The sequence below is a fragment of the Meleagris gallopavo genome, chromosome 6 (genome assembly GCF_905368555.1).
Source record: "Meleagris gallopavo chromosome 6, MGAL_WU_HG_1.1, whole genome shotgun sequence".
Classification (NCBI taxonomy): Eukaryota; Metazoa; Chordata; class Aves; order Galliformes; family Phasianidae; genus Meleagris; species Meleagris gallopavo.
This window is the reverse complement of record NC_139409.1, coordinates 18,666,188-18,681,343: the sequence shown is the minus strand read 5'-3', so window position 1 is coordinate 18,681,343 and position 15,156 is coordinate 18,666,188. Positions and strand designations below refer to the sequence as shown.

The following is a 15,156-nucleotide window of genomic DNA, read 5'->3' as shown; positions in this document are numbered from 1 at the left end:
GACATGAAAAAGAGCAACATAATGAAGAGTAGCAAAGAATTCTCTAGTCAGTCAAGAAAAAATTGTACTGCCTGTAATGTGTTACCAGGAGAGACACTCTACATTTGCAAGTAATTTTGTTTATGCTTTCCTGTTCCCTGGCTATCGACTTTGACAAATGCTTGAAAAGGTTTGCATTATATTTCTGTTAATAATTAGAAGAATTTCTGCTTTTATTTCCATAGATCATAGAGATGATTTTTCCCTAAACTTTTCATTCTTCAAAAGTTTTTAACGTTTTATTTTTCGTCCTGATCAGAACAAGATATATCAGTTTCCAGTAGGCCAGAAATTATAGTTCTTCAATCATTTGGATCAAAACTATGGAGTGTACAAGTAGGCCAGCACACAAGAAATTGCTTTAAAAAGATGTTTTTATATAAACTGGCATGGGCTTTGCAGCCTATCTGTACATGATGTTTTGTTGGTGGAAGATACAGCTTTGTGAAAGGCCTTGAAGTTTACTTGCCCCAAAAATATGTGAAAATTCTATTTTCCCCAAGATCAAAAACACCTCACTTCATTAATCTTCATTCAATCCTGCCTCCTCAACCCCTCCTCAACTAGAGAACTCTCTGTTGTATCTCAGTACATGTATATCCCAGTGCCAGACCACAATAGCTAATGAAAGCTTCTAAACAACTGAAATATCATTTCATTTCTTTTGACTTCTAAGCAATGTGCAGAGAATGAGGGGAAATTAAGTCCTGGTCTTCTCAAAGAACAAACATTTTCCATAGTTATGGCAAACCGAGGAATTTTGAGTGAGGTGGGAACTCATTCATATCTGTAATCATATTGATACTCCAAATTTCAGTTTTGATATACAAACATGTAAGTTTTGACAATATGAGATGAGAATGCAAAAGCAGCAGCGTATTTTTTCGTATTTTTTTCCTATGAAGATACTGTTTGCAGGGCAAAGCAGAATGTAAGTGGTTAGTGGTGGTTTGGAAGGAAAGCAGTGAAAAGATGATTACTGTCACGCACTCAGTCTTCCCACCAAAATTTGTACATTATGAGAGCACAGCATTTCATCTCTAGCTGTCTACTTTTAACTTGTGAAATGCCATGCATGTTTGTCAGTGGGGAAAAATGAGAGTGGAAAAGGAAATATCTAACAGTTTTTGAAATATTTGCATAATCTGTAAAATCATTGATTCCTTTGCTATTAACTTCAGCCTATGTCCACTATTATAATAACAGATGGGGAGATTTTCTGCAGATTTTTGAGAAACCTGAAATTCTTTTATTTTTGTCTAAGCAGTTATGAACAAAGAGTAGTAATTTAATCAGCAGTCTGTGAGTTTTTGTTTTGTTAGTGCTCTGCTAATTTTTAAAGATATGCATTTAGCAATTACTGGCACTTTCCATTGTCTATGTGCCATGTCCTTCAGCAATCCCATTCATGTAACTGTAAAAGTAAATGGCCAAAAATGTTCTGGCAAGTGAATTCAGGGATGCATCAGATAAATTTATCTCTACATCCTGCAGAAATTAAGTATAAAACCCCCAAAGAAGACCAGGGCAAAGAAAAGCAAACAAAAAATGCATTAGTCAGTTCTCCACTACAACCACAGAACTACTTTGCTGCATGGTTTGTGCAGGCAGAATTTCCCATAGAGTTCATTCAGCAGTTAAGTTGTAAGGTATTTTTTTTAACGTATATTATACGTACTATTCTGGTGGATTTTGTTGCTAATTAATTTTAATAAAAATATTCTTGGAATTGTTTTCCAGTTATGTTCTACTTGGGCATCCCTCTTCTCGCTGTTGTGATGAATAGTACTTTAGCTCACCTATTTAATCTATTTCTTAAATCAGTTTATCATAGTGGTAAGGATATAAAAAACATATTAACATCAGTGGTGTTTGTATTTTTTTTTTTTTTTTTTTTTTACTGAATGCAACAGCATCTGACCCAAGTGCTAATAGCAAGGAACAATGATTTTTCAGTTCTCTGTAGTGGTCCAAAATATATCTGCTGTAGTTATAATAAATTTTAATTACCCTGCAGATATTAAATTATATAACTTCAAGTGGACTGTGATATATTTATTCTTACAAGAATTTTAATTTGGACATAGAAAATGAAATATAGGTGAAAAACTGATGTTATGACTTATATATCTTTACTGTTATTATTGTCTGTCTTCAATATCTTTACCCCAAAGACACTTGAAGGCCCCTCACAAAATTAAAGAGTAACTGGTGTGAGAAACCTGAGGTTATTTTCAACCATCTTAATAGTAAGCAATATTAGATGCCAGGTCTGTGCAAAGTATTTAACAGTCAGATTAATTGCTATGAGGGTTCCCTCTGTCAGTACATAAAAATCTCAGTGCAGTAAATTTGCTCAGGGAAAAGAAACACTTCAAAACCACAAAAATTATAAATGAACTAAAAATAATTAACATTTTTCTATCTTATCTTCGAGTCCAGCAGCCAGTCCAGAACTAGGGGAAATAATAATAAAATATCAAAAACAAGATGCATACTTTCTTACCACAACCCTCACTGCGAGTTAAAACTCAGGAACTGAATCTGTTTTAGTTGTAGTATATTTGACAAACCATAAACAGTACTTTATATCCACATGTTTGAGATGTCTCTTAAGTACGTGTACAGGCATACAAAGTCTAAAGAACATATGAAGAGTTATTAAGTTTAAAAATATGTTTTCTGTCACATTTATAACTTTGTTTCTCTTGAAGTTCTGGTCTGAACAAGCAATTATTTTTACAGACTGGATATCTGTGTGCAAATGAGCACTTACAAAACTAGTCCAATTACCATTGGAACATCATGCCCCAAATTGCAAATGTCCAGGATTTGGATCTGTTACACACAAAATAAGTATGAGATTGTTATTTGGTTATGAAAGTGCAACAGAGGGCATGGGACTGTCAGTTATTTCCTGGCTAGCTTACAAGATCCTGAGAGAGATGGTAGGTTATGCTACAAGTGTGGGTTATGGGAAGCACCACAGGAGTGGAGTGGTGCTGTAATCTGTTGTTTTTCATACTTGCCAAGACCTATTTGACCAGGCTGAGTGGTAAAGGGAATGAGAGTATATAGAGCAAAGGCATTGTTACAGAGCAGAATCTAGATTCTGTGCATAGCAGTAGGAAGTAGAAAAATGTATATCCATGACTGAGTGACAAAGTATGAATTCATTTATTAAGAATGAAGTATTTGCTACTGTATAAGTGAGAGCTTCAATTTGGTCCAGTGCAGTAAGAAGAGATTGTTGTTGTTCTTCCTTTTATCTCACTCTTCTTCATATGACTTCTCCAGTCATAGAAGAGTACTGTGATCATTTAAAATCAGTCAGAACTTTAAATTTCTCATAAAGATTAATTAAATTTTGAAGCAAAATAACATTCTGCTCCAGATTTTTCTTCAGAATTTAATATATGGTCAGTGCATGTAACTAGAATGCTTGACCCCACAAACCTTTACTTAGATGAGCAATTTCATAGTTCTGTATGAATGTCAAAATTGGCAAGAGTTGGAAGGATTTGACCTCATTGCTGCTGTATAAAACTGAGCTGCGCCATTTTAAGTGTGCATATTTTTGTGATATACATAAGCTGGAGATTTACATTATATCTAGGAGTGGGACAGATATATCTTTCAGCAGCTTGGCTATGCTACCTGGGATGCTCACTGTTATGTGCACTGGCTCTTGAACCCAGAAGCAGGAAAGAAGTATGAAATGTAGATGTGGTACTGGGACATTTTAAATATTTCTAGATTCTTTCTCTCGTTCTAATCCAGTATAGTATGAATACATCTAACTTCAGTGGAATCAGAATTTCCTCTGATTTGCATTAATATTGAGAGAGAGCTCAGCTCATACTAGCTAAACAAAAACCTTTAAATATAATAGTTGAAAGCAGTGTAAGAGAACACTGTGTTAGATAAAATGATGCTTTCTTCTATAGGAGGATGTGGGACCACTGCATATTTCATATATAGAGTTATGCAGTAATAATTCTGTACCCAGAACCTTATGGCTTAAATGTTTCCATCAAAATTCTCCCCTCATAATTCTTCTGGACAAACTTAGAAAAGACAACTAAATGCTCAAGAATTAAAAAGGTGTGAAAGTTCAGATATTTCAGTATAGCTTTCCTCTACTTTTTCTTCACTAAATGTCTGTTTGTATTTGGTTCCTCACAATAAAAAGAAGCTATGTTATGTCAACTTTTTTTTTTTGTTTAATTTTTTTTTTTCCTAGGTTATGCCTGGGATTTGAATGTGTTGTGTGGTAGTTTCTTACGGATTTTCATTGCTTTTTTCAACTTACTCTGATAATGGTGTAAGCAAATATGCCCATGATTCCTTCAGAAATATAATATGGGAAAATCTAGCTTCTGTAACATCTGTGTACTGTGTTTGTTTACCTATTTGTCTACTAAATAGCAAAGTTGTATAACTTTCAAGATGAAAGCTTGTAAAGGTCATGTGGATCCAAGTATATAAACTAAATTACAAATAAAGTTTTCTGATAGTTGTTTTTTTTGTTGTTGTTGTTGTTTTTAACACCGATAAAAGGAAATATAGCTGACAATAATTGTCATGTTACTTTTCCTTTCAGCCATTACAGATTGTTTCAATGGTGCTTTGCTATGTGTGTCAACAAATCAATGCATAGCAGTCTCCCAACGTTGTAACAGCATTGCAGACTGCACTGATTTCAGCCTTGATGAGTCCAGCTGTTCAGGTACTTAGTTTTCTATTAAAATGTCATTTGCAACACTAAAATACAGTGGTTTATTAATGAAACTAGAGCCAGTCCACAAACTAGACTGAATTTACTCTTTTAATCAGATTATATTGGGTGTGAATTTGCGTTATGAAAGTGTCACTCAGAAAAATAGTGAGGGAAAAGATGGAAAATAATGTGCTTAGTTAACATGTACACAAGGGACTTTCGTGTAGGTATGAAATCATGTTTGTTGGGTTTTTTTTGCTTGTTTGTTTTTCATTCCTCTGTAATATGCTACTGAGACACTTGATTTTAGCCATTTGAATAGAAAGATCAATATTTCTGAGTTTCTGGAGCAAAACTTGTCTGGGAATATTGTGTTCATTGTGTCTTTGCTAACATTAAAAATTAACAATTTCACAATGCAGATAAAATATATAATTGATAAATTTGGTTGATAATACATATTTAATGAAGAATATTTTCAATTTAAAGGAAAATATTGAGAAATTATTGCAATGTAAAAAAAATATAGAACCCAAACTAGAAATAATTTATTTCTATGTAAATCCTCCACTATTTTTTTCAGAGAGCAGATTCTTTAAGTGATTGTCTTTCCACTCTTCTTAAAACTGCAAGTGTCTACATTGAATAACACTATATTTCTTTATGTCTGCAAATGATTTTATGTGGCATATACCAAATGTTAAAGAAATATGCCTAATTTACTTTATTATCTTTGCTTTTCTAATGTATAAGTATCATATGAAAACATAGAAGAATATTCACAGCTGTGCTATGATTACACATTGTTATAGTATTTGAGAATAACAAGTGAAAATAAAACTTGACAGTCATTCATCTAATAAGAAAAGGTATTTGCATTTTACTAGTTATTATTTAAAATATAAGAGATTCATTTCTGATTTTTAGTTTTTCTCACAGTGGTGGAGTAAAACTAATCTTAAGTAAAATTAAATCTTTTAAATTGGAAATCCACGTGAAGGCGTGTCAAAAGCTGAAAACAGTGTATGTATGACTGATATATCCCTGTATTTAAACACTTTACTCTGCAAAACCAGTGTTGTTGGTTAATCTCAGTAGGCAGTTCAGCCTCGCACAGCTGCCCACTCATCTCCCACAACAGGAGTGGGAAAAGAGTAGGGCAGACAAAACTGAGGAAGTTCATGGGTTGAGAAAAAAAAATAACTGTAAATAAATAAATGCACAGCTAAATATATCATAGAATCATAGAATGACTTGGATTGGAAGGGACCTCAAGGATCATGAAGCTCCAGTCCCCCTGCCACCAGCAGGGACACCAACCTCCATACCTGATATTAGACCAAGCTGAAAATGAAATGAAAGCAAGCATTGCAAAAAGAATCAATAACCATCAGCTGATTGATGCTCATCCAATCCCTGAGAAACAGCAACCCCTGGAAAACATCTCCCCAGTTTTATTACTGAACATGACATTTATAGGGTATGGAACATCTCTCTGGTTAATTCAGGTCAGTTATCTTGACTGCTTTCTTTCCCAGTTTCTTGCCTGCTCCCATGCTCCTCACCTGGAGGGGCAGAGATGAAACAGATGTTGTGTAAACATTGTTCAGCATCATTTAAAATTTCAGTATGTTATCAACGTGGATTTGGTCACAACTCTGAAGCATGGCACCATAAGGGTAGATATGAAGAAAGCGAAATCAACGTCCAGTAAATTCTATGAGTCTGTGATTCTGTGTGTTGCAGTTCTAGGCATTATGAATTAGAAAGCTGATGATCCATGAGTAAGGATCTGTTCTTTTGTCACCACTGCATTTAAGCTAACAGGAAAATAATAATAATGCCAATAATAAAGTAGACGTAAATACTATGAAAATATAAGTTCAAAGTTCTTGGCTCTCTATATATTAATATTTTTGTTAAAATACCTAGTAATTGACAGAAGCTTCCTTTCTGGAGTCATATGTAACTCTCAATCTGAAACTAATTAGAAGCCTATTCAGTTGAAGCACTATTTCTCTTGAAGTGCAAGAGATGTCCATTGATTTCAGTGTATTTGTATTTGACGCTTTTATCGTCAAGACTAAGGAAAAGTTTTCAGAAATACTGAGCACCCGAAATTTTAAATGTGAATATTCAGCCATTCTGAAAATCAGACAATGAAAAATATAATAATTTTGAAGGTATGGAGAGGGTGGATTTGAATTATAATTTCTACTTTTTTATTTGTAGCTTGTCCTGAAGAATACTGCAAAAATGGAGGAACCTGCATCATCAAAAATGATGTTCCTTTATGTCAGTAAGTTTCACTGGGGAATGGGACTGTTGAAAGACAAGTCTTTGTCGACGTTATTTTTTTACAGTTGCTGAGTAATACAGCATTGAAAACAATATTATTTACTAGAGAGAATTTTCTCTAACTTTCATCTATATATGACACAGCTTGTTCACCTGATACCTTATGTTTTCTTTGTCTCGTGTTTCACATCAACATTTAAAAACACATGCTTCTATGAAAATTGATTCATGATAGACAGCAGGAATTGCATGCCTCACATGAGCAGAACATATTCTCATCTTGCCTGAATTTGTGATGTATTCTTGTAAAAAGTTTTTTTTGCATATATTTCCATATTATTGGAGAAAGTTTCTAAACAAAGAGTTACACTTATTGCATTTTTCTGTAAATACTTTTTATGTTAAAAAAAAATGAATACAATCCTGCTGTGGAATATAAGAATCATTAGAAAGTGTCTCAAGATATCTGACAGTTTTCATTTTCACAGGAAATCACTCTGTTTCCCACTGGGAAATTACAGGGTACTTTTAAAGTGCAAAGAAAACAATGTTGTTCTTTATCACAGTTTTGTCCTTTATGTACTTCAATGAATCTTGCCAAAGAGTTTGCAAAATTACTAAAGAAATGACTGTATCTCAGTGAGGGTACCTATCTTAGTCAGAACCTGACAAGTTTGCCTCTTAGTCTCTAGGTAACTCATTAATAAGCTGACAGAATTTCACTTATTGAAGAACCTATATCTTTCAAGAGATGTGTATCCATTACTGGATGAAGAAATGTTATAAATAACAGCTGCAGCAAATACGGGCACTTTCATACATGATGCAGGCAGGGACATTCATATGTGAGTACTTTCCACTTAGCGCTCAGAAATCATTGTTGCGTGCAGATTTACCAAAGAATCTCCTACAGTATAGAATAGAGAATGACCTCTGCCTTAAGCTAGGAGTTTCATCAAGGTGGCTCTTTCAAAATTTCCTGGGAAATAGAAAGAGAGAAGGGGGGATAAAAACATGATGGAGATTTCACATAAAATACAAAGGAGAGGCAGCAAAAAATAAAGGGATTGAGAATAGCCATAGAGTTAAAAAGATTAAATTATTGATCAATAAGAAAATTGCTTTTAAGGACGAGGCACTAGGGGAGTACTCAAGATTTTGGGGATAGAAGAAAATTATAAAAATTGAATTTCTGTTAGGTCTTGCAAATGAAAAGAAACCAAATTAACAGATGGTTCTTTGTCCACAGAAATAAAAAATAGTTGATATAGTAGATAGTAAATAGGGAACACGATATTAAACCCTGATCCAATATATAGGTAATTGGGCTGAAGACACAGAAATGGCAATGATTTAAGTGATGAGCATATGTAGTGCCAAGAGCTATACGTGCTTGTGTTGGAGGAATAGATAATCTTTATTCAAGAATGCTTGAAAAGTACTGCATGTTGCAATGGTGGAAAGTTTTCTGAAAACTCTGCTTTTGGGGTACGTGATTGGAGAACAGAATAAAAATGTTTCTTACCAGACTGCATAATTTTAACTCTCATACTGTCTGAACAAAATTAATGAGATGTATTCACGTATAAAACATACTAGAACTGACATACAGTAAACTCAATATATTGCTTGCCATTTCTTTCTTTTTATACAAACACTTTCTGGGTAACATGCCAAATTTAAATTAGTTACACTAATACAAAAGTGAGATAATAGTTTTGTTAATGCCTGAACTGTAAGAAGGCTTTAATCTTTAAGCAGCAAATGTAATTGCATTCCTTGCCCTGTAATTAAACAATCAAGTTATAACTTAAAAATACATCTTTATTAACAATTTTTAAATTGCATTGAATATATACCATTTGAATATATACCCTGTGATTTCCCAGTGGGAAACAGAGTGATTTCCTGTGAAAATGAAAACTGTCAGATATCTTGAGACACTTTCTAATGATTCTAATATTCCACAGCAGGATTGTATTCATTTTTTTTAACATAAAAAGTATTTACAGAAAAATATAGCTGTGGAAACTAGAATTTCAAGGAGTCATTATACATAGATTTGCAGTCAGCTTCGTAGTTTATGTATAAATGACCCGAAATACAGAAAAATAATTATTTTGTTTGCTTGTGTGATAAAAGTGAAAGTGTTGCCTTTCACTTTTAAAATTTAGGGAAAAAAATGTTTTTACGAGCTTATAATTGAATCAGATTTTGCTTAATCTCCTTGGAAAAGCTAGTCTCCTAGTTTTTATTTCTCATTCTTTAAATGAGCCCTTTATAGTTACTTTATAGTAATCACAACTGGTTTGTTTTAAAGGGCAAGTAAAGGATTTTATTCTCAGTAGCATAATTACAGCATTTTACAATAAATAATTACAATAAAAAGCATAGCTTTTCTGTAGTTGAGACATTTTTTTCAGAATCTGGTTTTGTCTTAAATGTGCTAACTTCTGTTATGCAAAATACATTATTGAGAAGAAACGCTACATGTATATACAACTTTAAGTGATGTCATAGTAGACTAGTTCAGTGCCTTCTCCAGTCAAGTATTATTTGTACCAGAGAATGAAAATTTCATATCTCTGTAAAAGGTTTTCCACTGAGGAATGATTCTTTTTTTTTAAACATCTTTACCTCTGGATATACTTTTACATATGCTCTCTTTTTGGATTTTTGAGGGGAGAATCTGATAGCTGTGTTTAAGAAAATTATAAGTGGGAGATTGTTTATCACACGGTATGCCATGAAAAAGGATATTCTTTCTTACCTTTAAGACTCAGTCTTACTAAATTTAAATATAGAATAGGAGACATTACGTGATCTGAAACTCAGTATTCTCATACAGTGAGATTACCTATCTAAACTTCATTTCAAGGATCAGCTCATCACCAGAGATCTCTCTATGAGGTACCTGGAGTCTACAGGTTGGGTATACCTGATGCAATGTACAAGGTTTCAATAAAGTTGTAATTGATGTAGGAACTTCTGGAAAATGTTGAAAAGAGTTTTGAACTTTCCCATAGTACATGGGAGGTGCTAATAGGTCCGTGCTGAGGATGGCAGGAAAGGTAGGGATGGTGGAGAACAGTACTTTGATAATCTGTTATTCCATAAATTGGGTAGGAAAAACAGATACCATTTATTCTGTGCCAGCTACATCCTGGTATGCATCTTACCCAGTCTAACATGCAAAACTCCCTGATCTTACTCCCTGCCCTCAAGCTATCTTTCAGGTTTGCAATTTTCCTTCTTATTCAATCAGGGTGAATTTAAGTCTCCAAGATTTACACTCTTTATGCTGTTGCTAGGTGGCTAAGAGATTGCCTAAAAGCAGCAAATTCTTCTAAATTAAGAACTTTTGAACTTCTCTTGCCAGCTTTTGCGATGTTGACTGATCTGGAAAGCTCCATGCATTTTAATTTTAAGTACATACAAACATAGAGGATTTTTCTCATTGCTTGGAAGGATCTTTTCATGTTTGCTGTTGCCCTAATCAGCTACTAGGCTGCATCTCTAAGACGGAACAAGTAACTATGTGCTATTCCCACACAGACTTATTTATATCCTGCAGGGAAAGAGTATGTATTTATTAAAGCCAAAATAATTTTACTTACTTCTAGTCTGCAAGTCATGTTATCAATGTACAGAAATATTCCTCTTTCAAACATATAGTTTGAATTGTAAGATGTAGGTGAATTTTGACATATTTTTTCAAGTATGTAATGTTAGTATGGTTCATGCGGTAGTTGTAGTATTTATCTTAGCAGAGAATAAATGGGGAAAAAAAAAATCCAGGAATAAATGTCAGTCATCAAGCTAGGCTTTAGTATTCAATACATTGTGGCAGGTTGACATTTTGATTGTTTTTAAATGGTGGAGGTGAGAAAAGTTTGGATTTAAATGTATTATCTCTTTGTGGACAGGAAAATGAATTGGCGAGAGCACATACTCTTTTACCATTGGAATATGTGTGCTTTTGCATCTACAGATTAAATAACAGATGACACAAATCATATGCCAAATGTGTGGAAAGTCATGGAATAGCTACCAAGCCACTCTCAAGCAAGCTGTGCCTTAACTGCCTTCTGTACAGGCACATGGAAATCAGACAGGTGGTCCCTGAAAGAGCCCATATTGGTTTCTCCATTTTTCCCTGACGGAGTAGCTTGGAAGTTGCAAAAATTCTTTGGGTGGATTTCAGGTATCAACTGTATCAACCCATGCATTGCACATAGGCTAATCCTTGTGAAGTGGAGCCAACCATACGTAATGATGGCCTCTTTAGTTTAATTGCTAGATAAAGATTGCCTAAATTCTAACATGAAATAAATTTAAGCGCTGGGTCATTAACTTAATATGTTAAAAAGTATTTTTGCTTCTATGCGAGTTCTTTTATTTACATTTAGAACATTTCCATTTTGTATTAGAATTCTTTCTCAGTCTTCCTTCTTAACTGTTTTATTTTCTGCTATTCCATTGAGCTTGTTGAGGAAAGCTGTGCAATATTTTTAATTACTGTTCAAATAGTTTTTTAAAATTGATTAGTGTTTTAAAATAAAGCTAACAAAAAGATGACTACCAACGTCTAAATGAAGCATGTAGCATGCAGGTTTGGCATGTCTGAATTACACTGATGCAACTTTTCATGAGTAGTAGATGAATGAAATTTTGTTTAAGCATTGCTACCTAGAGTTGAATATGCTAATGTTTGTTTTGTATAGAGCAAATTTTAATTTTTGAATGATTATTTCTACTCTTGTAGTTGCATTTTCAAATTTATGATATTCATATTACTAGCTGAATAGAAGTGGCTGTTTCTACTTTTATTGTAGTCTATAAGAAGAATAAAGTGCTAGTGGAAGTTTTCCATTGTTAAAAAGCTTTAGAAAGGTGGGAAAAAAGCTTCTATTTAGTTTTTTTTTTTCTTTTTTAATCTATTGTGTAAATTAATATCTTATTAATATGGTATTAGGAATATGGAATAAGAATCCTATCTCCTAAAACTTGTTTAATATTTTAGTATATGAAAAATGTGTTTCTCTGACATAGTCATAGAAATGCACTGAGATTGCCTTCCCGTCACTTTTTTTCCAGAGTTGAAAGTAAGGTTGTTTGGCATAATGTGTTTTGAGGCAGCACATCGACTATTATATTTGTATGTATATATAAAAAAAAGATTGTGCAGATCTGAGTCAGCTTTTTATACACAGTCTATACACACTACAGATCAATGCTACTAAAGTTGTAGACTTGAAAAAGTCCTCAAGAAAACCTTTTTTGTTTAACCAACCAAGCTACCTTACAGTCTCTGAACTGCAGGCAAGTTGTGTCTGTACCTCACAGATTCCGTGACAATTTATCATTTTAGAATGTGTTCTTACAAATATGCCACATCTAACAAACATTCTTGCACAAGCTGTCTATATCACATGCCTCAGCACTGTCCCTCCTTGCCTGGATGTTGCAGAGTTGTTAGGCTGATGTTCCTCAGAAAGCAGCTGCAAGCAGGATTTTTCTGACTGTTGCTCTGATCATATCTTTCCTTTTGCAACTCATTGCTCCCCCTTTTGCATCAAATGTAAATTACTATCCCATTTTCAAAGCCTTCATATTTTTTCCAACTCCATCTATTATTTCTCATTTAACAAATATGATTTAAAAATATTTTAAACACTAGATGCAAATCAAGTATGTAGTATGGACAGCAGAGCCTGTTCTGAGCACAAAAATAGCAAATTTTCTATATGCTAAAGGATCTCTGCACCCTTGTAAAAGTTTAGATCACGACTTGGCATAATCCTTTATACTTACAGAAAGGTGGTATGTCTTTCAAAGTAGCTTCATTACAAATCTACATAAAAGAAGGCCTAAGCACAGGAAGGAATTAGATATATGATTTTCCTATAAGCCCAGAGAATCAAAGCTTGGTACAATAATCTTGCCTCCCAGATATGAGCTTCTTTTACAATTTTTTCATCTTCATTCTTTTGCCTTTTTTTTTTTAGTAATCTATTCTGTTCCGTTAGCATAAAGTCTTCACAGCTAATATTGGCATGCAAAAGCTAGAGCAAATACTATGGTAAATTTTCTAGACCATCTTTATTTCAATATTTCGTCTTCTAACTGTGAAGAATGTACAACAAACAATTAAAAATAAAAATTACAGCAGAGAATCATAAAATTATTTGTAAAGGCCAGTCTGCAACATTCAAAGCTCAGCTGATGACTTTTGAGATAATAATCAGAAGAAAAGCTCTGCTTTCTTATGTTGGCTCAAGAAAGTAATTTATAGTTCATGGGGTCTCTAGAAAAAGAAGTCTTTGATAACGTCATGCACTAAATACACTTGTTTGCAACTTTTTCCTTCAAATTGGAGTTAGGAGAAAAACAATTTTCATTCACTGTCTAGGATATTAGCAATGTAATAATGTTTCCTAGGTAGACAGATTTAACTCTTATTCTATAAATTATAATTTGCTTTGACTTTGCTTATGTATGGGAATTATACTTATCTGGAGGATTGTTGCCTTTTACTCCTTTCAGCCTTCCCTCTGGACATGTAATGAAAATGAGAATACTCTTGCACAGATTCTCAAGAGAAGGAATTTTTTTTTTTTTCTTCACTATAATAACAAATACTTTAAAGTGTTTTCACAAAAAGTGAAATTTCAACAAAACATTTTGCAAAAATCTGTCTAGCCAAAAATATCTTACAAAGTAATTTTGAGATAAAATATCCCATTTATTCTAGTGAAAGTCTATGCAATATTTAGAAAGAAAGAATATTTATTTTCATTCATAGATTTTTTTGAGTTTTGGAGTTTTGGAATTCTTGTTTAATTTTAAGGAAATATCCACTCAAATTTCCCTGACCTCAGGACACGGTTGGATTATCACTGTACAAACACACCAGAAATATATTTATATTACACAATGAACGGAATACGTTCACATAAGCGTTATAATTTTCTGAACATCCACAAATTAATTTTTCTTCATGTAAATAAACTGTGCCTTTATTTAAAAGTATTTCCATCCAGTGTACCAAAACCGCCTCCCTTCTAATGTTACCAGAATACAGCAGTTGCCAGAACGTTCTTTCATCTGTGGCTTACATTCTGGTGACACACAGAGAAATTGTAAAAGGCATTTTTTTTAGTGGTTACAAAAATTATTGGAGCTAAGTATTCAGAGTTCTGCCAGTATATGCATTCCTTATGACTACTTTGACTCTTCTGCAACAAGGAACCCACATGGAAACTTTTTTTTTTTTCTCTATTGTTATTTTTAGAACAGTTGAAGCAGCAGTTTTAGGCACAGATTCATGAAGTCTGGAATGAAGGGTGTCTGGACTTTTTTAAAAAAATGTAAGCAAAAAATCTAAGGCCACAGACAAAAGTGCTTGAGCACATCCTTTCACTCTGTTCATATAGAGATTACAAAAACTAGTCTTGAGATTAAAGTACAGGTCTGGAAATGAGGTATTCGAAGTCCAGAGTGTGCAGCACTCCTACTGTAAGTTCCTCTAAAGCACACAAAAAATTTCAGAGATCTTATCTTGCTTGCTTCAAGAAATTTTTGACCCAATACTACTTACGCACTATTGTAATTCATTCATTTTCTTTGCTACTTCCTTTTTCTTCAATAGTGTGATTATAAGAGTGTTCCTCCAGCTTTTTTTGTCCTGTTTGTTTCAAGCTCTTCAAGAAAGAGACTCTCTGGAATTTTATTTGCCTTGATGAAAAAGGAGCCAGACATAGTAACAAACATAGAACTTACAGTAGTATTTTTTTGAGGGCAGAAACAAGCATTAAGGTCCCACATGCTGTTTGAGACTTTAGAGTATTCTGAGATAATCACTTTCATGGGGAAAAAAAAAAAAGAAAAAAAAAAGTTTTAAAATATAGGACCATAATACAAGTTCTTGCAGAGCATTTATATTTGCTACATTAAGAGTTGAAAATGGAATGAATAAATTGCACATTTTTGCTATTTGTGTTTTAATGTAACTGAGGCTTCTGGAAGACTAGTGTTGGAGAGAGGCAATGTCAGATACACAGGATATGAATAAACTCTGCTAGACTTAAGCAGTGAAG

General features: G+C 33.5%; 1 protein-coding gene across 4 annotated transcripts in view; it reads left to right on the top strand.

Moving 5' to 3' along the window:
• Positions 1-15,156, top strand: part of MALRD1 (MAM and LDL receptor class A domain containing 1) — a 208,446-nt gene that overhangs the window by 160,558 nt on the left and 32,732 nt on the right. For all 4 annotated transcript variants that reach the window (XM_085227299.1, XM_085227300.1, XM_085227298.1 and 1 more), the window contains 2 exons: positions 4,643-4,768; positions 6,992-7,058. In XM_085227299.1, coding sequence (XP_085083425.1) covers positions 4,643-4,768; positions 6,992-7,058 — 193 coding nt within the window. The remainder of the gene's footprint in view (positions 1-4,642; positions 4,769-6,991; positions 7,059-15,156) is intronic.